The following is a 21,819-nucleotide window of genomic DNA, read 5'->3' on the forward strand; positions in this document are numbered from 1 at the left end:
AATTTCGAAGACACTATTTGGAACCTTGACAGAAGACGACCAAACTTGATAAATGACAACATGGACAAACTTTATGAAGATAATTCTAAACTTTCAAGAAGTATAGGAAATCAAACAATAATCATACGTAACTTACTCAATTCTGCCTCTCACGATATAGGTCGTACAAATTCTAAAACGTTTGAAAACATTAACAAATTAATAAATATGACAAACGAACACGAGACAAATATACATTTAACGGACCAACTACTTAGTCTCTCCATCACAATAGGGGAAATTAGCGAAGATATTAACCTTATGATAGATGCCGTGAATGATGGAAAACATGGTATCGTTCACCCACAGCTGCTAACGCCAAAAGTACTTATGGACGAACTCAAGAAACTAGAAGAGGAAAGAAATCTAAAATATCCAATCAGGCTTAAAGAACAAAACTACCAATTTATCGTAGATATTTCAGAACTTTCCGTCGCAGTGATTGACAAAAAACTGACGTATACGTTACTTATACCACTACCAGAACCAGACATTCTCCATTGCCTACATCTTATACCTATACCTCAACCGCACGGAAAAACCTTTTTAGCTGCTATCCCAAATCATGAATTTATTCTTCTTAACCAAGATAATAGTTACTATGTTCCTAGCGATAAATACATAATAGAATCTTGTAAACAAGTCGAACAAATTAAAATCTGTAAGAGAACCCAGCCTTCTTATTTTTTAAGCGAAATTCACTCTTGCGAAAGTGAATTATTCAGATCTCGTGTAAAAATGTTAAATAGTAAAATTTGTCAGGTGTCTATATTCCAAGTACAGGAATTAATTTTCATTCCTTTATATGCGCAAAACCAGTATATTTTAATACCAGAAAGTCAGATGGAAATAAGCACTATATGTGATGGACACCCGGAAACCATAAAATTGAAATCAGCTGTTCATATTACTGGAAGTAATTGTATGTTACAAACACCGAAATCTGTACTTAAATTATCAAATGTATTTTCTTTTTCCAACAATATATACTATAAGAAAAATGTATCTCTGCCAATGAATGTAACAGAATTAGACTTATTAAAACATAAACTGCCACTTATACAAGAATCGTTAACTAGCGATAAAATTAAGAAATTTAAGGTAACACTAGACAACATAGAATCCACAATACAAAGTATTAAAACTGATAAAAGAAAACATTCCTGGATAGAAACTGGTAATACCGTTCTTAGCTATTTCGGTTATATTTCTATAGGAATTGTACTATTATATTCAGGTTACAAAATAGGTTTATTTAAATGTTTATCGAAGTTATTCCCTAGGAATTTTTGTATAAATCTACTATGCGTAAAAACGAATGTCAACACATCGCCACAAACTTATGTTACACCGACGGCTCCAATACAAACGGAATACATAGCAATTCCTGAAACAAATGTTATCGCAACACGAAATTTAAAATTGAAAAATTAGAGACTAATTTTACTCTAAGTTGAGGGGTGTAACGATTTCTGTTCTACTACCCTCTACAAGATAGACAAAACCGGTTTCTATCCCCTCTAACTTTTAGGACCCTTAAGGTCCCTTGTAGACACCCACGTCAGAGGACATTATTATGTAACTGTGTCTTGGCTGCGGCAGACCTTTTACGCGACAAGGTTTTTATTTACTCGATTGTAACATTTCTATAATTAAAATAAATAATAAAATTGTGAAAGTTATAAATAAATTAATTGTGTAATAATTTATTTAAAAGACCCGTTACAATCAGAGTGTCAAAATATTTATTTCACGATAACTTAGGTTATCTAAAGTGAATTAGATCTCCTCCATTATGTGATTAAAATTACATTTAAATTTTAATTACTATAAATGTAAATATTAAAACTAAAACATAAATACTGTTATTAATTTATATATTTGGTTATACATATTGTATTGTTTTGCATTACCATGGCATTTGTTTTGGTAAAAGATATGAGAGGATTTGGTCCCATAAGTGCAAAAGATCCGAGAGTCGAGTGTATTTTAAAAAAATTATTTTATTGATGCAAATAAATATTTATTTGAATTAAAATCCATGCATTACTGAATCAAGTAATTTTCCTAATTGATTTAAAGCAATATTTATTAGATCCAATTATTCCATTCATTTGACTTAAATAATTCGAATTTGCTACAAATAACTATTTATTTGATACTACAAATTAAAATTTTTATATCAAGGACAGTTCCATACGAAAAGTAAATGGTGTATCACCGATTTTTCTTAAAGTTTGTAATTTTGTAGTATTTGGGGTAGGGGAGAGTCTCCAGTTGTGAGACACCTCCAGTTGTGAGACACCTCCAGTTGTGAGACAGTCAATTTTTTTTAATATGCAATATTAAAAAGCCGATTGGTTTATATAAAAACATTTCTTTTTATATACGCCAACTTTTTCGTGTACGCCGAAGCGGATATATAAACCGTTTTTGTTAAATACCAACACTGTGTGTGATAATCGACTAAAAAGCGTTTTTTCAATAAATGCAAAGTACTTTTTTTCCAGGTTAATTAATTGGAAAAGGTAAATGTAATGCATTTTCTTTTAGTGTTTTCCTTATATTTTGTGATGCAATATTGCATTGTTCCAATCTACGGTTAAAAATAATTTAATTTTCCTTTTTCAAAATAGCGCCAATTTCTGGGTGTGAGACACAGCATATCACCAGTTGTGAGACGGTGTCAACACCCATCTGGGCAGCATAAAAAATACGACTTTGCAGGCATACTATTTAAATGTTGTTTTGATTTTTTTCTAGTATTTTTGGGCATGTCAAGTGGAAAAAAGTCAATTGATTCAGAAGAAATCAATTTTAATGCTCTTGTTGAAGCTATTAAATTGTGTTTATTTGATAGTCATATTTTGGCGAATAAATATTATTATTTAGTATATAATAATATATATTATTAATATATTTAACTATTTCTACTAAACATAACGTTTTATGTCAAACTTATTAAATTTTAGCAATTTTTAATGAGTGTCTCACAACTGGAGACATTTTTTCTTTTTGAAAAAGCGATGTGCTCGGAAAATGTATCGTAAAATTTTTTGAGTTCATCAAAACACTATAATTTCTTTTAATAAAAGTTGAGTCTTTCTGTTACCTTTCGAACGGTGTATTTTATTTACAATTTCGTTTACCTGTTTACAATTTACGGGTCAAAAATAAAACCCGTCTCACAACTGGAGACTCTCCCCTACTAAATAACTGTGCCAAACACTTTTGCAAAAAAAATTTTTTTTTGCAAGATATTTAGATTTGAAAAATCGGAAACTGAAAATAAATAAATAAATGTCAATTTTTTATAATATTAAAAAAAGTTAAGAAAAATTAAATTTTCTATAATTTGTTTAAACAATAATTTTCCATTGTTAAAAAAATATGCTAAGGACATCATGGAGTTTCCTAAAACAATTATTTTCTCAAAATGTAAACATTCCTTAATAAGTGGTTAAATTTTTAAAGAAGTGCTTTTTGATGTTTTTGAGAAAAAAATTTTTTAAGTTTGCGCTACGAGTTTTTGTGCGTTGCGCTAACTAAGCAGCGCCTATATCAGTGTATTTTAAAAGATGATATGACCTTTACTGCTCGCCTCTAATACATTTATTAATTATATACGTATATATTATTATAAACAGTTTAACTATATATTTTTAACTTTTTTATAAACATTATTTTCCTTTTTTATTGTAAAAAATCTTTTCCTCCACACTTTATCCAGGCTTATATTTCTAATTTTTTATTTGTATGGTCTTCAGTGGAAAAATAAAAAAAGAAAAGATTGGAAAAGATTTTTTATCTAATAATAATTTTTGTCGTTGAATGTTAAAAATATTTTTTTAACAAATTTTTTTTATAAACAAATAAAGAAAAATCGATTTTTATAAGAAACTTATAGCTCTATTTGATTCTACGCTAAAAACCACTACGAAAACATATATTACATAATTTTTTAAAAAAGACCTATTGGTGTAAAAATGTTATAAACAATTAGCCTGCATGCTTACTGTATGAGGTATAAGGATCGTTTTTAAAGTTAAAGATTTTTTAAACAAAATTAGCTTAATCAGGAGAATTTTTGACGTTAACAATTTTTTAAACAAAATTTTTACCTCAAAAACTATTTATGTAAGTGGAAATAAATAAGTAAAATGTCTTCCAAGCGAGGAATATGAAGCTAGTAATATTTAATGTAATTATAAATAATGTTGACAGGTATTAATGTGCTTTAGAATAAAAACAAAATTATATTTAAATTTTTTATCTCATTCGTGCGTGATGTTTGTGGTCTTATTTTGCTAACGGATAGTCGGAGTTTTGTTAATTTTTATCGAGCAGGCAGTTAATGTCTACACGGAGAAAAAAGGATACTTAAATTTACCCTGAGGATTGTAAAACTTAACAAATTTTCAGTCTCAACTATAGGACAACACTCTGTTGTTTGTAGATTACTATTTATATAGTGTAAAATAAACGTAATTAGTTTTGCACTCCAGGAATGTGTAGTACTTTATTTTGTCTGTTTAATTAGATTTTTAAAAACAAACTTTTATTTGTAAAATATTTATTTAAACAATTAAAAATATTTAACTTAGATAATAAAAATTTTAAATGGCAGAACATTTTTGATTTTTTAAAGTAGTTTTTAACTTTTCAGTTATTGAAAGAGTTTCAGAATTCATTTAGTCTTTTTAGTAATAATTCTTTTAAAAAAAATTTTTTCTTGAAAAGAAAAATAATTAAAATATTGAACATTTTAATTAATTTAAATCTTGTTTCAATAGAGATTATCATTTTATAACATCCACAGAAATAAATAAACAATAACCCATATTTTTAAACGTCAAAATTTATTTATCGATGTTCATTTTTTAGCTGCATTTGCGGTTAGTTTTCAATTAAAAAACTAGTTAGTTTAAATTTCCTGCACTGAGAAAACTGGAGTATTGGACTAAACATCTGGAGGGACAAATCGTTGATATTTGAGAGTTAGCTATTGGATAACAATCTAAATTTTCAAATTCACCATTGACAGATATTCGTGCCATTTCTCTAACAGAGGGACAAATTAACCATCTTGAGAAATCCCTTCCTTATCCGGCGCGAAATGAATAAATATGGCAACCTAACCCCTAAATTAAATACATAAAATGTCAGAAAAATAATTTCGCGCGCATCAGATCGTACACATTTTCTGCGCAACTTTTTAACCCTCAGATATAATGGGAGAGAATATACAAGTAGATTTCCATTATCAATTCAAAATTTATTTTAGAAGGACTATTTAACTCTCTTCATAAGCAAAGGAAACATACACTTTTTGAACCTCTGAATTTGACTCTCCAGTTTTCTCAGTGTGGAGTGTAAAACTAATAGAGTCAAAACGCCTCAACCGTGAATAACATTTTTTTTTATAGTTTTGGAAAAGTCAAAACATTTATGAAAATCTGTAATTCACAGCAAACCAAAAAAACACTTTTAACCGTTTTTCAAAATTTTAAATATTTATACCTTTTTTATAATAAAAAATTTTTGCATTATTTAAGAAAAAAATTAATAACTCATTACTGTTTTGCTACAAATTAATGGTAATTTTTTTGGTAGTCATTGAATATCTTACTTTTTCGGGAATATAAAGATGTAGGTTCAATGTATCTTACATATAAATTTCATTAAAATCCTTGCTCTAAAAAGCATAAAAAACACTAATTGTTTAAAAAATTTTTCAACATTTTTTTCTCAATTAAGTTTATTTAAAAGAGTGGATATTCAATGACTACCAAAAAAATTACCATTAATTTGTAGCAAAACAGTAATGAGTTATTAATTTTTTTCTTAAATAATGCAAAAATTTTTTATTATGAAAAAAGGTGTAAATAGTTAAAATTTTGAAAAACGGTTAAAAGTGTTTTTTTGGTTTGCTGTGAACTACAGATTGTCATAAATGTTTTGACTTTTCCAAAACTATAAAAAAAATTTTATTCACGGTTGACTCAATAATAAAATATGTGTATTTTTTACGAAGGAAAAAATATAGTAAAGTGTAAGTAATATTATGAAGAAGATTAGAATGACTAAATAAATTTTTAACATTCTAAATTTAACACTCCAGTTTTCTCCGTGTAACTAGCGGTCGGCTAGCGCCTGGCCAGACCGTCCGACTACCTGTCTATCCAGTGGCTGACAGCCCTTGACCAGAGTTTCAGCCCAGTCTACACAGGGTTGTTACAAAATTTACTTTTTTTGGCACGGTTTCCTCATGTTTAAACATTTTTTTCAATAATTATTTATAAAAATTATGCCAAACACCAAGAAGAGATTAATAAAGAAGAAGCGAAAGCCACAGAAAAAGTAAGTGTTGTTTTAACACCAAATGTGGTGTTAAAACGAAACGCAATATTTTTTTACTAGTGGTGTTATTTTAACACACCCAGGTGTTAGGTTATATTACTAACTGCGTCCACTAGTGTTAAAAAGACACCACTGTCTACAATACTGTTTCTAGTGTTTCATTCGAGAATCTCTCCTTTTATAAAAAAAATACAGAACTTAGGTATTCATTTGAGCGGATGGGAAGAAGAAGCCGAGCGCTCGACTGAAAGGGATAGTTCCAGTCAGGTATATCAGTGTGTGCCCCAGAGACGCTCACTGCCACCTGACTGATATTATCGCTCATTTGTTTTCCATATATTTTTAACGAAATTCTTGTTTTTCGATTTTTTACGAGCGATTTCTCGCTCGAATGCAACACTGAATTACCTCACTTATTTGAACATGGCCCACGCAATTCGACACAAAGTGTCGCATTTATTTGTACTTTGGTAGGCATAACGTCCGCGTAACATATGTCGGTGACATAATTCGATAAATTGACATGATTGACTGGTTTTGTTTGAACTCAACCAGTAGGAATGTACATAAGTATCTTCACAGAAAAAAACTCGACTCACTTTTGTTGCAACGCATTTGTAAGTCGGTCTCGAAATGAGTAATCGACAACTTGAAGTGACTCGAAATGAGTAATCGGCAACTTCAAGTGACTCAAAATGAAACAAATGTCAGGTTCTAGTTTTTGTGTATGTGTTATGTTGGCAACAACTGTAGAAAATGTCTGCTGCGCGTTGCGCCGTTACTTTTTTTTGTGTTTCGCATGTTTCGTGCAAGAAGACTAGAAACAGGAGGTCTAACTTCGTTCCATTCCTTCGGTAGGTAGAGGGGAAAATAGTGGGGCAAGCAGTCGGTGGAGCTTTCAGTTTGGGTTGCTGCGCGGTAGCAAATTAGCAAATTTCGCGCACACTAATACTTGTGAAAGTTGTTTCACTCGGAACAGCTGTCACGACTTCAAGAAGTTTTAGGTTATGCGTCTTATATACCAAGCATTGTTGAAAAATGTAAACTTTGTGAAAAATTGAAGAATTTTGGAATAATTTTATTAATAATACTTGTTAATAAAATTTTATAACTGTTTTGTGGTTTTTCATTGTAATAATTGACACAAAGAACTTCTAATTCTTGGAAATTTGAAAGGTAATATTTACTTACATTACTATGTTTATTTTTTATATTTATATGTTTTATGTTTATGGCATGTTTTTCATTATGAAACAAACATTGAATATAACTTTATTAGAGAATATTATATATATATATATATAGTAATTGAATTTACTTTATTAGAGCTATCTGCAGAGTGGAACAGTTAAAATCAACAATGGACCAGAGTATTGAAATCAAAAAGAATAAAATATTCAACCAGGTATTCAACTACCAGAAGTTTAAAAAAAATGTGCAGAATTTAAAATTACCAAATAAAAAGTGGACAGCAATTGTGAATCCAAGTGGTGAAATAATGTTTTTTAGAATTGAGAAAAATTATTGCTCATATCTGGCAGTTTCTATTGACACAGACCTGGATATAAAAATTTATTATCATACTAAAATGTTAAAGTGGATAAAATTCGACAAACCGCAGAAGGAAGCAGATGTTGAAAATATTTTACAAATAATTAATGGAATTATTCATTCCGAAGTAATGTATATGCAAGAATGAAATTTTTTTAAATTGAAAAAGAAAATTGCTTTATAAAAAGCATTAAAATTAACTTTAGAATTTAAATATTAATGACTTTTATCTCTTTAAGTAATTATTAATTTATGTGAATAAATCAGTCATATTTTATTGACATATTTTTAAATTCCATTTTTCTGATCAATTGGAATCTTAATCAATTTTTAAATTTAATGTATAATCAATTGCAATGTATATTCTAATTTGTTTTCTCTATTTGTATCAAACTATAGTGTCAACGAATTTCATTTTATGATCTATTTTAACATGTACAAATTAATTAATTCTATTTAAATGATGATCTTTTTTCACATGCGATAATTATTATTCTTTACATAAATTGTGCATAATATATTTAATTATTGAATGGAAAGTAAAGTATACACATAAAAAAATTGTAAAAGAAATGTACAATAAATGAATTAAAAATATTTATTGAACTATTTTTTAAACACATAAGAAATATAAGTAATTGTATAATTTTTATTAGTAATTAATGTACTGTAATATTTTGTATGTTAGAACTACATTTTAAATAAATACACTTAATATTAAAAAAAAGAAATAAACTTTCCATATAAACGAACGAAATAAAATACAAACCATTTTATAATTCGTAATACCTATTCGTGATATCGTAATACAAAATATGAAACATTCTTTATTAAAACTTATTTAAATATTTTACTTTTTAAATAACAAAAAATAACAGTACATGCAACACGTATAAAAGAATCAAAAACTAAAACCACATCATACTTTTTTCATTTTTTTAACCGTTTTATTAGGTTGCTTTTTTGTTTTTTTTTCTTTTGCTTGACTTTCACTGTTTGTCGGTACATCAATCTTCTCTTTTCCAACTAATTTCGAAAATTTCCTTAATCCTTTCTCCTTTTTCCGTGCTTCGTCATAAACATTGTTGTGTTTCTTGCAAATTATTTTTGCTCTCACAACTGTATAATAATTTATGACAGCTTTTGTTAGACTCTCCTTATGAATGTCGCATCCAACAAATGTTATCGACTCTGCTAAAACATTTTGCACTATGTGCTGAAAAAAATAATAATTTAGTTGCTCCTGACCTATTGTTTGTAGAATGGCATGTTCTAGTTTATTTAGAAGATTGTAAAGCAGGTCAGAAGGGTATTTTAGATAACCTCTACTTAGATTTTTGATCATCTGGTCTCTGGGTAAATTTCCTTCTGACTTTGTGACTGTCGAAAGACAATCTTGACAACTAGTCCAAGATGAAATTCTTTTACTTATAAATCCTGAAAAGTACGCCTGTACATATGGATTAACTGATTCAACGTTGTAATCATGGAAGTGTCTTGTTGTTAAATTTTCTTCATTGTTACTGTCACGTTCTACAATTGTTTCTAATGCTTGCAACCACTCTTTTTTATTTCCATGTACTTCTGAATCTTTTTCGCTTAATAAAGTCTCAAATATCTCTATGCCATCGACATTAGAGCCTTTTGGTGGTTTTACTAACGAGTAAAAGCTTATTAGGCGATAAACTTGAATGAACAGCAAAGGGTCTGGTTTGTCATGGGATCCACAACACCCTCGTATCATTCCAAACATACCCTAAAGAAATTAAGTATTAAAATACATGTAGCAATTTATAAATTGTAGCTATAGCTACTTTAATATATATTGTAATAATTAAAATATCTTACTTCAAGAGCATCTTGATTAAGTCTGGAAGTCATGAGGAAATCATAGTTACAGTTTTTGCATAGAAATTCCATGACTTCAATTACAGTGGTTAACCCTTTCAGTGTGTAGCTAAAATATAACAAAATGGTCCCAAAATGTGTAAGACCTTCTTGTAAATAAATTTTTATGACAATAGGTACTAAGGGGTTTTTGGGGTCGCTGATTACGATTCCGGTGTTAGTTTTCAAAAATTCAAAATGGCGGATCCAAAATGGCGGACACGATTTTGAAAAATTTATTGGATTCGCTTAAAAATCGTTACTCGGGGATTTTCGTGGTCGCTGATTACGAATCTGACATTAGTTTTTTAAAATTCAAAATGGCGGATCCAAAATGGCGGACACGATTTTGAAAAATTCATTGAATTCGCTTAAAATTCGTTATTCGGGGGTTTTCGGGGTCGCTGATTACGAATCTGTTATTAGCTTTTCAAAGTTTAAATGGTAAGAATTATTAAAAGAATTTATCCACTTTTAAAATTTTTCAAAATTTTTGGCGACCATTTTGGATGAAAAATTATTTGTTTTTAAAATCTTACTTCAGATTCGTGATCAGCGACCCCAACAACCCCCGAGTAAAAATTTTTAAAAGAATTTATCCACTTTTAAAATTTTTCAAAATTTTTGGCGGCCATTTTGGATGAAAAATGATTTATTTTGAAAATCTGACTTCAGAATCGTGATCAGCGACCCCAAAAACCCCCGAGTAAGAATTTCTAAAAGAATTTATCCACTTTTGAAATTTTTCAAAATTTTTGGCGGACATTTTGGATGAAAAATGATTTATTTTGAAAATCTGACTTCAGAATCGTGATCAGCGACCCCAAAAACCCCCGAGTAAAAATTTTTGCGAATATACGTTAAGATGTTTTCTTGTTCGGGCCATGACGTGTATACACGTCATCCACTGTTTGGGCCAGTTTTTTTCATGACGTGTATACACGTCATCCACAGTCAAGGGGTTAAGGTTACTATAAATCCTGTGTAAGTATTATCCGATAAAAAAACAAAATTATTTTCGTTTGATAACTTTTTCCACTTCTCGATGTATTCTCGGCAGTTGACGATTTCCTACAATTGTTAATGAATATTGTTATGTTTCTGATATAAATAAAAAATAGTCTTATTAGAGAACATTTTGTAAAAATGAAACACATTTAATTAATAATTAATAATACATACATGATAAAATGTATTGTTGCTCTTCAATGCGTTTAATGAGCTTCTTGATGTCATTGCAACTATAAGAGCTCCAATGCGATCCAGAAATCGTATGGTCGGTTCAGAATCCTGCAAATCTTTTTCTCCGTTTTTCCTATAAATGTCCATAGCCGTAGTTACGTTTGTAGAAAAGACCTAAAAATATAATTTTTGTTTCATTGCAGTCAAAAGAAATTTTAGTATTACAATTCCTCAAATCATTAAAAATTAATTTTTGTAACTTGCAATTTCAGAATTTGTGACTTAATATACGAAATTTAAAATTATAACATACATCAAAAGCTTTGTTGACATGCATTTTCTGAAAAAATTTAGGATCAATATGATCCGGAGTCAATTTATGAGCAATTTTCAATCCTAAACTTTTTGCCCCTCCATCACATCGAATTACGGCCCGAAAATGATTTTTTTTATTACACCATCTGGAGTCTGAAAAACAACATAACATTATACATGCATTCTACAATAAAAATAATGATACGATACTACCATTATTGCTTCTTTAGACATAATAAAATTTCTAAAATTTTTTATAAGATGCGAAAAATCGCTGCAGAACCACAGACGTCGCGAGTTGGTAGTAGTTATTTCGTTATCGTTTGAGCAAGGGTGAACACAACTAGCATCTAAGTCTTTCAAACCAAAGCGTTTCCACATTCCCCTGTTCCATTGACCACCGTCAGCTGTTACTACGTCTACGTTGAAACCCACATTTTCTAATAAACAAATGCATTCGGTAACGAGATGACTTAGTACTTCGCCATTTGCAGCACCTTTGCTTAAGAATGCTGCAATATTTTGCACCCACTTGCCCCGAAAAGGTTGGAATATTAAAATAAGTGCGTGATCAGCACGCTCTGTTTTTTGATGATCAGGGGTGTAATCTCCTAAATCGGTAAACCCCATTACCGACAACTTTTCTGTGTCAAAATTCACCCCTTCACTTATAGACATCTCGTCTAAAACTAAAACCCCTGCAAAATCAAACAAAAATTAATTAACTAATGATTAATGTTATTTTTATTCAGATATTAACAAATTTCACCTCTTCTATCTTCCGGCTTCATAGCCTCGCCTTTTTTCTTTAGCATTTTGAAAACCATTGGATCAAACCCATATTGTGGTTTCATATTTTTTAAATATTTCCTTAAGGTACTTAATGTCGGTAAAGGAAGAATGTTATGACTCCGCAAATGAAGATACGCTTTCCTACTTTTTATACTTAACAAAAGGCATTCCAAAAACCCACTTTTTGCTATATCTCATTCCCCTTTTATCTTTTTCTTTCCCATACGTATGTATATGCCTCACAACCTCCTGCATTTGCAGAGGTAAATCTTTAATTGCAATAGTTATTGTTTCTTCATTTTGCTTTGAACAGCGTTCCATTAAATCTTCTATATGCTCCTCAAGGGACTGAATCTAAAATAAAAATAAAGGTTATGCATTTCGTTTTCAAATAAGAACTATCTATTTAAGTAGTAAATATTTTTAGCTTTTTTAAACAGCGACTATATTTATTTTTAATATTACGCACAACTTTTTTTTTCTATTCATCTTTTTTTCCAGTCGAATTTTCCTACGTTGCTCATTTTTCTTTTCTTTTTGCATTTTAATACCACAATCTTTACAAACCTCACTGCATGAGTGGGCTTTGCGTACGAAAAAACCATTTTTGCAAAAGCCGTGCCAGGATTTTTTACACAAGTTTAAAGAAGAAATAGTTATCATTGCCAAACGCAAATCTTCGAAGCAAGTAACTTTTTCAAGTACATGGAAGTTTGTTGTTTTATCATGAGCTCTAATCTGCAAATTAAATTGACGCGTTAAATATTATTTTCTATAATCGCAACATTCACTCACTTCTTTTTTTAAATAAACTTACCTCAACATTCATATTTTCCTTAACGAAAATAGAACGGGTTATTTTGCACATCATGTCCCCATTGAAGTAAAAAAAGAGTCCTTCATTCTCAATAATATTCATACCCCAATATTGTGGACAACTGTCGACGTTCCTATTATTCCAGTCTTTCAATAAATTGTTAATGTTATATTTCTGAAAAGTTTCTGAAGTTGTACTTGGATCTGGAGTAGGAGTAGAGAGCGACATCAAATGGTTAACAAAATTTACTTTCTTTTTTGAATTTGGAGATAATTCATAATTATTTGTCCTGGTAACAAGTGTTGGCGAACTTTGGTTAGGCGAAACTATTATTGGCTCTGCAGACTATATAAAATAAAAAAAAATTTTAAATTGTAATTAATATCTTCTTTATAAAAATATTTTCATAATTTTAAATATAAAAACTTTTAAATGACAAAAAATGAATTAACATTTTTTTAAATGCATAAAAAAATTGTAACAGTCAACATTTACACATTTTTTAAATTTAGTTATAAATATTTAATAAGCAAGTAAGTCTATAAACTTTTATAATGAGACTTTAAAAATAATTCGAAACATAAACTTCAATACAATTAAAAGTTACCTGCGACTCGAAAATAGATGGTATGCTGCCACTTTTTAACGATAAACGTTGACGAGGTTTAGTTAACTTGATTCCATCCTGCAATACTTCTATTGCATTTTTTTGCAAACAATTTTCAGCAAAATGATTCTCACAAATAAATAATTTTTTTTTCTAAGACCTCTTTCATTTTTTAGGTTAGAATTACCAATAGATTGCAACCACCGGTTTTGAGATTTCTATAAATTAAAAATTTTTGTTCGTATTAAAAAATTTCGTTCATACATAAATTATTTTATTAATATTATCATCAAAAATATTGCATCCTATTAATTCAAGGAACATTTTTTATACACATACATTCATCGAAAAGTGAATCAAATTAACTTACCTTATCTTTAGGAAAACTAAACAAAGTTTTTCTATTTTCTTGGATGCTGCTGCTTCTACAATTTTTGATGCAGCAAATTCGCACCATTATTCAAATTTTAATCAAAAATTTTCTTGACAGAAACTCAAAACAATTTTAAATCACCTTTTCACCATATCTCATTCAAAAACAACGTGCTAATAATATATACATGTGTTTGTGATGTGCAGAAGACTCAAATTCGTTTACCGCGCAGTAACCGAACTGCAAAGTCCAACCGACTGCTGTCCCATTTCCTTTACATTACCCCCACTACTATGTTAGACCTCCTGTTTCTAGTCTTCTTGGTTTCGTGTTACATGAGGTTTGTTCTCGCTAGCTACACCTCTACACTCGAGTGTAACAAGCATAGAGATATTATAAATAGAGTGGGGAAGGTATAGGCGGCAGCGTGTGGGGGAAGTGTCCTGCCATAAACAGAATGGGTTGAAGGGAGAAAGAAGATTTAACACCAGTATCTGTCCTTCAAAGAGCTCCAGCGCAAGAGAGACACCTACTGGTGTTAAGTCTTCTTTCTCTTTCTATCAAGCGGACGCATACATGCAAACCATCCCCACTCTATTTATACTATCTCTATGGTAACAAGAGTGTAAAACGGAGCATGCGCACTTAAACAAAGTACAAAATCTAGCGAGAACGCAAAAGTGTAGAGAAAGTGCACGAAAAAATGAAAAAAAAATTAACGCTATCTTAATTGTAAACTGCATACAATCTGTAATATAGTTAGGTTTTATAAATAAATATATGGGTCATTTTATTTAAAACAAACCACCTTATAAACAATTGCCATTGTGAAGCAATTTTTTAAATAATTATTTCTCACATTTATTAAAGCCAAAATTTATTTACTATTAGTGATTTTAAGAGAAAAATTTATCAGTTTTATGATGTTAAAATTTTGTTTTTTAAATAATAGGATTTATTCCTATTATTCCCTGTAAACTTTATAATGGGCAATTCATGGAAATTTGAGATATTAATTAAATTTTACAAGAATTTCGAAGGTCAAATGTATGTACCGAGCAGAATTTAATTTTTTCAAATTTTTACAGTTTAAACTCTGACATCTTTGTAAAATTTAATTAATTTCTTAATTTCAACCGATTTGCTCATTATAATGTTTACAGAGAATAAAACTAGAATTTTTAAGCTTCATTTTCACATAAGTTTCAAGAAAAACGGAAGCGACATGTTTTGAAATATTCTAAAGCCCACACAGCACATGATATTTCCTAAATATTTCCTGAATATTTCACTAAAAGATTGAAATATTTCAGTGCAACGTTCTTGAAATATTGCTGCAAACAGGAAAATGTCCGCTTATGTGGAAATATTGACGCGAAAGTTGAGAAAATATTTCATTGAAATATTCCTGCAATATTACACATGACTTTTCTGCAATATTGTGAAAATATTTCACAAAATGAAAAAATTTGTTAAACACCTGAAACCAATAGGAATTTTTTGAAATATTTTAAAACCCATAGGACTAAAAAGCCAAAAACTACTGCGCAGCTCTACAGGCCATAGAAACTGAGTTCGACCAGTGCGCATCATTTCAGTTGAACATATTCAGGATATATTTAGGAAATATCATGTGCTGTGTGGGAAGGTTATCTTTCAAACTTAATTTTTTTCATAAATTCTATTATTTTTTAAAAAATATGTTTACCATCATAAAATTAAGAAATTTTTTTTTAAATTCTATGTAAATAAAGTTTTGTTTTAATAAATGGGAAAATAATTATTTAAAAATTGCTTTACAATGTTAATTGTTTATAATGTGGTACTTTATATAAATATTAACAAAATAAGAATTGCTTACTAATAATTTTACAAATTAAAAGTCACTAAGAAACATATTATAATTTTATGTTCATAAAATAATTAATGCATTTTAAATAAAATGTCCATTTACCGCCATTTTAATCAGAACACTCAATTACACTCGCTCGCATTCGGGTGTAATAAAATAGGGAAAAGTGCACCGGCTTCTAGGGAGTTAGGTGTACACTATTGCGTCACTTCTGGTAACGAGAACGCCGTAGTGTACACTTTTGTACAAAGTGTAGAAAGTGTAGCTAGCGAGAACAAACCTATGGTTGCCATCCCTGTCAGTCAATTCACAAGTATCTAACCTAAAAATTTGTTTTTCATTTTTCATAAATGCGATAAATCGACTTCAAGTATTAATGTTTTGGCAAGTGTTTTGTGTTTATTTATTATAAACAATTATTTTAATTCATATTTTTATGAATTATTCCTAGTTATTCCAATGATATTGTAATTTTAGCATCCCAGTAAAAAAAAAGTATTCAGAATAGAGAAAAAGTATTGGTGGAGACGTTCGGTGAATGCGTTTTCGCGAAAAAACCGTATTGGTGGGTTACGGTGAATACATTTTGCTTACCGTGAATACTTATTTTTAAAAACTTTCGATTTAAAGATTCCTAAGCAAAGCTGAGAATATTTATAAAGAGCGTAAGTGACCTAAAGTATAAAAATGACTATTGCGAGAAGGAAATAAGAAATTTTAAGAAGAAACGAAAAATTAAATGTGACAAACAGATTGTCAAATGTTGATCAATTACCATATGCTTTTCTGTGCCTACAACGTATGATGATTAAAAGGAACTTTGACGTTACCGGCGGAACTTACTGTTTCACATACATTTACTTGGATTTCTCAAGTTTCTGTCGGTATCGTCAATGTTCCTTTTCATCATCATACATTGTAGGTTTGTCACATTTAATTTTTCGTTTTTTCTCAAAATTTCTTATTTCCTTCTCGCAATCGTCATTTTTATACTTCAGATCACTTACGCTCTTTATAAATATTCTCAACTTTGCTTAGGAATCTTTAAATCGAGAGTTTAAAAAAAAGTATTCACGGTAAGCAAAATGTATTCACCGTAACCCACCAATACGGTTTTGTCGCGAAAATGCATTCACCGAACGTCTCCACCAATACTTTTTCTCTATTCTGAATACTTTTTTTTTATTGGGATAAACCCAAAATGATAATACTCATTTTGAGTCTTTTCCCCAGAAACTCAGAATAAGTCGAAGGGGTATCATTTTTGTTGCACTTCAAAATGAGTATCATATGCTACTCATTTTGAGTTCAGATTTTTTCTGTGTTTCCATTGGTCGCGTACTGCGCATGAGCTAAGACAAGTGGGGTTAGGGCTGATCCTAACGGCTGAAAATAACTAAGGCGAAATCGAGTTCAAATTAACGCGACTTTAAGTAATCGAGACTAGTGTTCTAAAGAGGGTAAATTACGTCAAGAAGAGAAAGAAGCTTGTGGTAATTTACCGGTTCGTTTTTTCTCCGAGAATTTTTGAGAATTTAAAAATTTTTTAAATTCCCAATGGGAAATGCCAGTGTAGTGCCGATGTTCACCACTGGCTTAGTACTCAGACGATTGTTCAGCGTAGTCTAGCCGAGCCTCGACAATTAGTGCTGGCGCAGTACAGAATTTTTGTTTCGCTAAAGCTTGGACAAGCCACGGCGGCAAGTGCTGGCTGAGTATAGAAAAATTGTTCACAACGCTCTTTGCCAACATTGCTTTTTTGACATAAACTTGAAAAAAATTATAAAAAAAGTTTATAAATGTTTATAAATATAAATTTATTGAAAAAAATTAATATTTTACTTTTCAGTTGTTCATTTTTTATTCTTATTAAATTTAATAATAACAATTTAACACAATTGTCTAATTTTGTAAATAATAAATTATTTAAACAAATTAAAATTATAAACAAAATTTAAACTTTAATCTCAATAATAATTTGGTTCCTATTAAAATACTATTATACTTCTTACTATGAATAAAAAATTATTAAAAAGTTACCACGTAATTTCAGAATTACTTAAAATGTTAAATGCAATAAGTAAAGTAATTTAATTTAATTATTAAAAATTTAGTTTAATTTATTTTATTTCAATTTATTATTTCTAACGTATCCCTATTTTTTCTCATTTTTGACTCAATAATTGTATGTCTGAATGATACCGAGATATTAATACTTTACTGTACACACGTGTCGTTAGCATAGTGGTTAGAGCGTTAGTCTGTTAGTCCGTAGGTCGTAGGTTCGATTCCCCTCGTCAGCAATTTTGTTTATTTTCATAGGTTTGCGATATTTCTAGATTCCAATCGTCAGGTACTAAAATATAAAAATCTAATGCACACTTACTGTAATTGTTTATTATTTAATTTTTAAATGTTATAACCAATTTTTTTCTACTTCATTTACTATATCCATTGTTAGTCTCCATCTTTAATACAATTTCTTTAAGAAGAGAAATATTTTATGAATAATAACTATTTATTAATATTATTTACCATTTTGTTGTTAAATTATTTATAATTATTAATTTACGACTAATTAATAACAATACGGCATTTATTGCGGCAATATTCTCAGCCAGCACCGGTCCAGTGCTGCGCCAGCGCTGTCTGACAGCACTGGCAGGCAGTACTTCGCCAGCGTTATCATCCCAGAGTTATGCCAGTGCTGTCTGTCAGCGTAGCTGCCAGTACTGCCAGTGTTGGCGCAGTACTCCGCCAGTTGTAAATTTCCCATTGGGTTACCAGTATTTCAACATACAATGACAAGCAGGTTATTCTAAAAGCAATGCAAAGAATGTATTCTACGCAAACGCAACTTATCCTCGCTTTTTCATTGACTTATTGACTTTGATCACTTTGACTTTCTCTATAAAAATGAATATTAGACCTAAGCAGAATAAAACGGGAATCTATCGGATTTTACGAATTTCAAGTTCGTTAATCAGAGACGCTAAAAGGAAAGTTTACCGCAACTGTACGAAAAACCATTCATTTTGTAATATTTTGTTACGCTATATTGGATCCTCCATTTTGAATTTTAAAAATCTGATGTCAAATTCGTAATCAGTCATCAGCATTCTTGAACACTTTTTTTAAAGATACAGCCGTCATTGAAAGTCAACAGGTCATAAAACGAGTAAATAATAAATTTAAAAATTGTAAAATTAAAAAAATTTGTTTCACCATGAATAAAAATTTGCAGAGAACAGGTAAAGTTCCCACTTTTTGAAAATTTAAAAATATTTTCTCTAATTTTTCTTAATTATTCATTAATGAAGGTAGTGATAATTCGTATTTAATGGCTTATCATAGCTCTTCGTATAGAGACAATATCACCTAATAATCAGAAGTAATTACACAGTGAAAATTTAACTTTATACATCATTTGAAACAGGGTACTTTATCATTTTCAAACAAATTGCGCTAATTAGCCATTTCCATGTAATTTAATAATGTTAATTGCACTTTAAGTTAGTATGAATCACATTAATTAATAAATGAAATAAAAATGAATAAATAATACATCATGTACAATTTATTTGCAATTTATCTAATTGAATATCTTTAAAATATACACTTGAAATAATATTAGATAATTTATAACATATTCAGCTTTCTGAAAGATAATTACTTCATATTAAATTATAAAACCACGTGGAAAGTCGAATACATTGTATACGCGAGGGAGTATTTCTGTTAACCAGTAAATTCGTAATTTGGATTTTCCTTCTCCTCATTGTGGTATCAAAATGTCAACATTTTTATGTATTTTTATAGACAATAATATATATCTGATTTTCGTTAATTTCAAAATTATTTTCTAAATTTAAATTAAAGTACGGATTGAATTATAGAGTAATTCAAAAATTAGTAATTCAAATTTTTTTATTACACTTTTTTCGCTGCTTAAGGACCCAGGAGGAAAAGTCGGACGAATGTCGGAGTTTACAACCGCCTGGGATCCGCGCCCGTGCGGACCGCCAGTACCGATGTTTTGTACCGATTCGGATCCCAAAATTCAACCGGCGCGGAACAGATTAGGCTCAGAATTTTGGATCCGCCTTTCTACTTTCGTCAGTACTGGCGTGGTACTGGATTTGTTCCGCCTTCGGATTTCATTCTTCTAAGGGCGTCGGAAAAATGACGGATGTTAGGTCTGTACTGGCTCGGTGCTGGGGCGGATCCGACTGCGGATCTCGTCATTTATTGTTATAGTTCACATTATCAGTATAATCATAAATTTATTTTATTATATATATCATAGCTAATTAATTATTACAATAACTAATTGCATTTATTATAATATTATTATTATTAATATTATTATTATTTAACCAATAAATAAATTAATTGTATTGATGCAAAGGAAGAATATAAGAAACTTAATTTTTTCATTATATTTATAAAAATCCAACTTTATTAATGTGCAATTAAATAAATAATTTTTAATAAATAATAATATTAACTTGAAAGAAAATGTGTTCAATATATAATAATACCTACAATAAATAACACATTAAATAAATATATAAAAAACAGATTATTAATTAATTTATTTATTGTTAATTAATTAATAATCTCTTTTTAATTTAAACAATATATTAAGTAATTATTTATTGACACTTTTCTGCAAATTAAATAATTAAAAAAATGTGTTGTGCATTCAAATTTCATTCAATTATTAATAATTACGTAATAAAATATTAAAAAATATAATAATAAAATAACAATTTTAACAAGTTCCTTTTTAAACGAAATATTAAAATATTCATAAATACCGGTATAACATCAGTCCGTATTTGAAAATTGTTTATTGCCGCGTAGTAATTTTACAATTTTCATTTTAGCTAGTGAGACTTGAAAGCATTTAAGATTTGAGAGTTCCATGCGAGCGTAGCATAGTGGTTAGCGTGCGTGATTTCGGTGCGTAAATATTCGGTTAGGCGTAGGTTCGTACCCCCAAGCGTTAGGATTTTTCAAATGTGAATATAAAAAAATACCGTTAAGTGTATAAAAAAATGTGTAAAGTGAGAGGCGCATGAAAAGTCTCCAATTTTTATTATCCGAATCTTTATTTTATCGAAATTCTTTTCATCTAATAAGAATTAATTATAATTTCTTTTAATCGAAGGAATAATTGTCAAAAACATTTTTTTTTGAATGACTAATCAACAGAATGTTTAATACTGCGAAAGAAAATTTTTTATAATCTTCAAATAACTGAATTATCATTTCTAAAAATTATTATTTTTTATATTTCTTATTTACACTAATATTTTTATTTTTGAAATGTCAATTTTGATAGATATTATTTTATAGATTTGTTAATAATTATATTCCTGAATTATTATTCAATATAATTCAAATATTACCGAATTACCAATTCTTAAAAAATTTATTGTTCCTAATAATATTTTTTTATAATGTGTAAATGTTCTAAATTCTAAAGTATCTAAATTTTATTTTATCGAAATATCATTTGTTATAAAACTCTTTTCTTATAAATGTTTTTCAAAATTATTTTTTACTTTTTCGAATTAACATTACTCATAATTTTCTTTACTCCTAATCATTCTTCTTTATAATTACTACATTTTCTAACTTGTATTTCTTCTAACTATAACTTTACCGAATTGTCACTTCTCATAATTATTATTACATCGAAATATTATTTTTCAAAATTTTTGTAATAACTAATAATTTTTTATACAAATTTTTTTATTGTATAATAACCAGTTTTTTTAATTTTATTTTATTCGAATAATTATTTAGTATACTTTTTTTCTTACCGAAATTATATTTTAAATATTTTTTTTTAACCGATTTTTTATTTTTCCTAATATTCATTTATTCAAATCATTTTTTTTCATAATTTCTATATTTCCTAATTCGTATTTTACATAACTGTTACGTCAAAACTGAAACCTTTTTAAATATACCTAACATTCCTCGTTTTAAATTAGTTTCAGAAATTGAATCTAATTTGGGATGAGGATAAGTCA

At 29.0% G+C, this 21,819-nt stretch overlaps 2 protein-coding genes across 3 annotated transcripts in view; one reads left to right on the forward strand and one right to left on the reverse strand.

Annotated features, from left to right (window-relative positions):
* LOC122505668 (receptor-type tyrosine-protein phosphatase U) overlaps positions 1–21,819 on the forward strand; it is a 592,942-nt gene that overhangs the window by 129,772 nt on the left and 441,351 nt on the right. The window lies entirely within an intron of this gene.
* Positions 10,732–12,902, reverse strand: LOC122505674. 2 transcript variants are annotated; one of them, XM_043617453.1, is made up of 4 exons: positions 12,104–12,902; positions 11,333–12,032; positions 11,020–11,193; positions 10,732–10,908 (listed from the first exon to the last, which is right to left on the reverse strand). In XM_043617453.1, exons 1-2 carry the CDS (start codon positions 12,186–12,188, stop codon positions 11,506–11,508), a joined length of 612 nt encoding a protein of 203 aa, XP_043473388.1. In that variant the 5' UTR covers positions 12,189–12,902; the 3' UTR covers positions 10,732–10,908; positions 11,020–11,193; positions 11,333–11,505. The 2 variants fall into 2 exon arrangements, with proteins under 2 accessions (XP_043473388.1, XP_043473387.1); XM_043617452.1 differs by having other exon boundaries at positions 11,020–12,032.

This window comes from Leptopilina heterotoma, unplaced genomic scaffold (assembly GCF_015476425.1).
Source record: "Leptopilina heterotoma isolate Lh14 unplaced genomic scaffold, ASM1547642v1 Lhet_362, whole genome shotgun sequence".
In the NCBI taxonomy this organism is placed as follows: domain Eukaryota; kingdom Metazoa; phylum Arthropoda; class Insecta; order Hymenoptera; family Figitidae; genus Leptopilina; species Leptopilina heterotoma.

Excerpts from the sequence above, each read along its gene's own strand:
- LOC122505674 (XM_043617453.1), bottom strand. The coding sequence starts at position 12,188 with ATGAAACCACAATATGGGTTTGATCCAATGGTTTTCAAAATGCTAAAG. Across the intron at positions 12,033-12,103 it reads GAAGCCGGAAGATAGAAGAG|GGGTTTTAGTTTTAGACGAG; the intron begins GTGAAATTTGTT and ends TTGATTTTGCAG.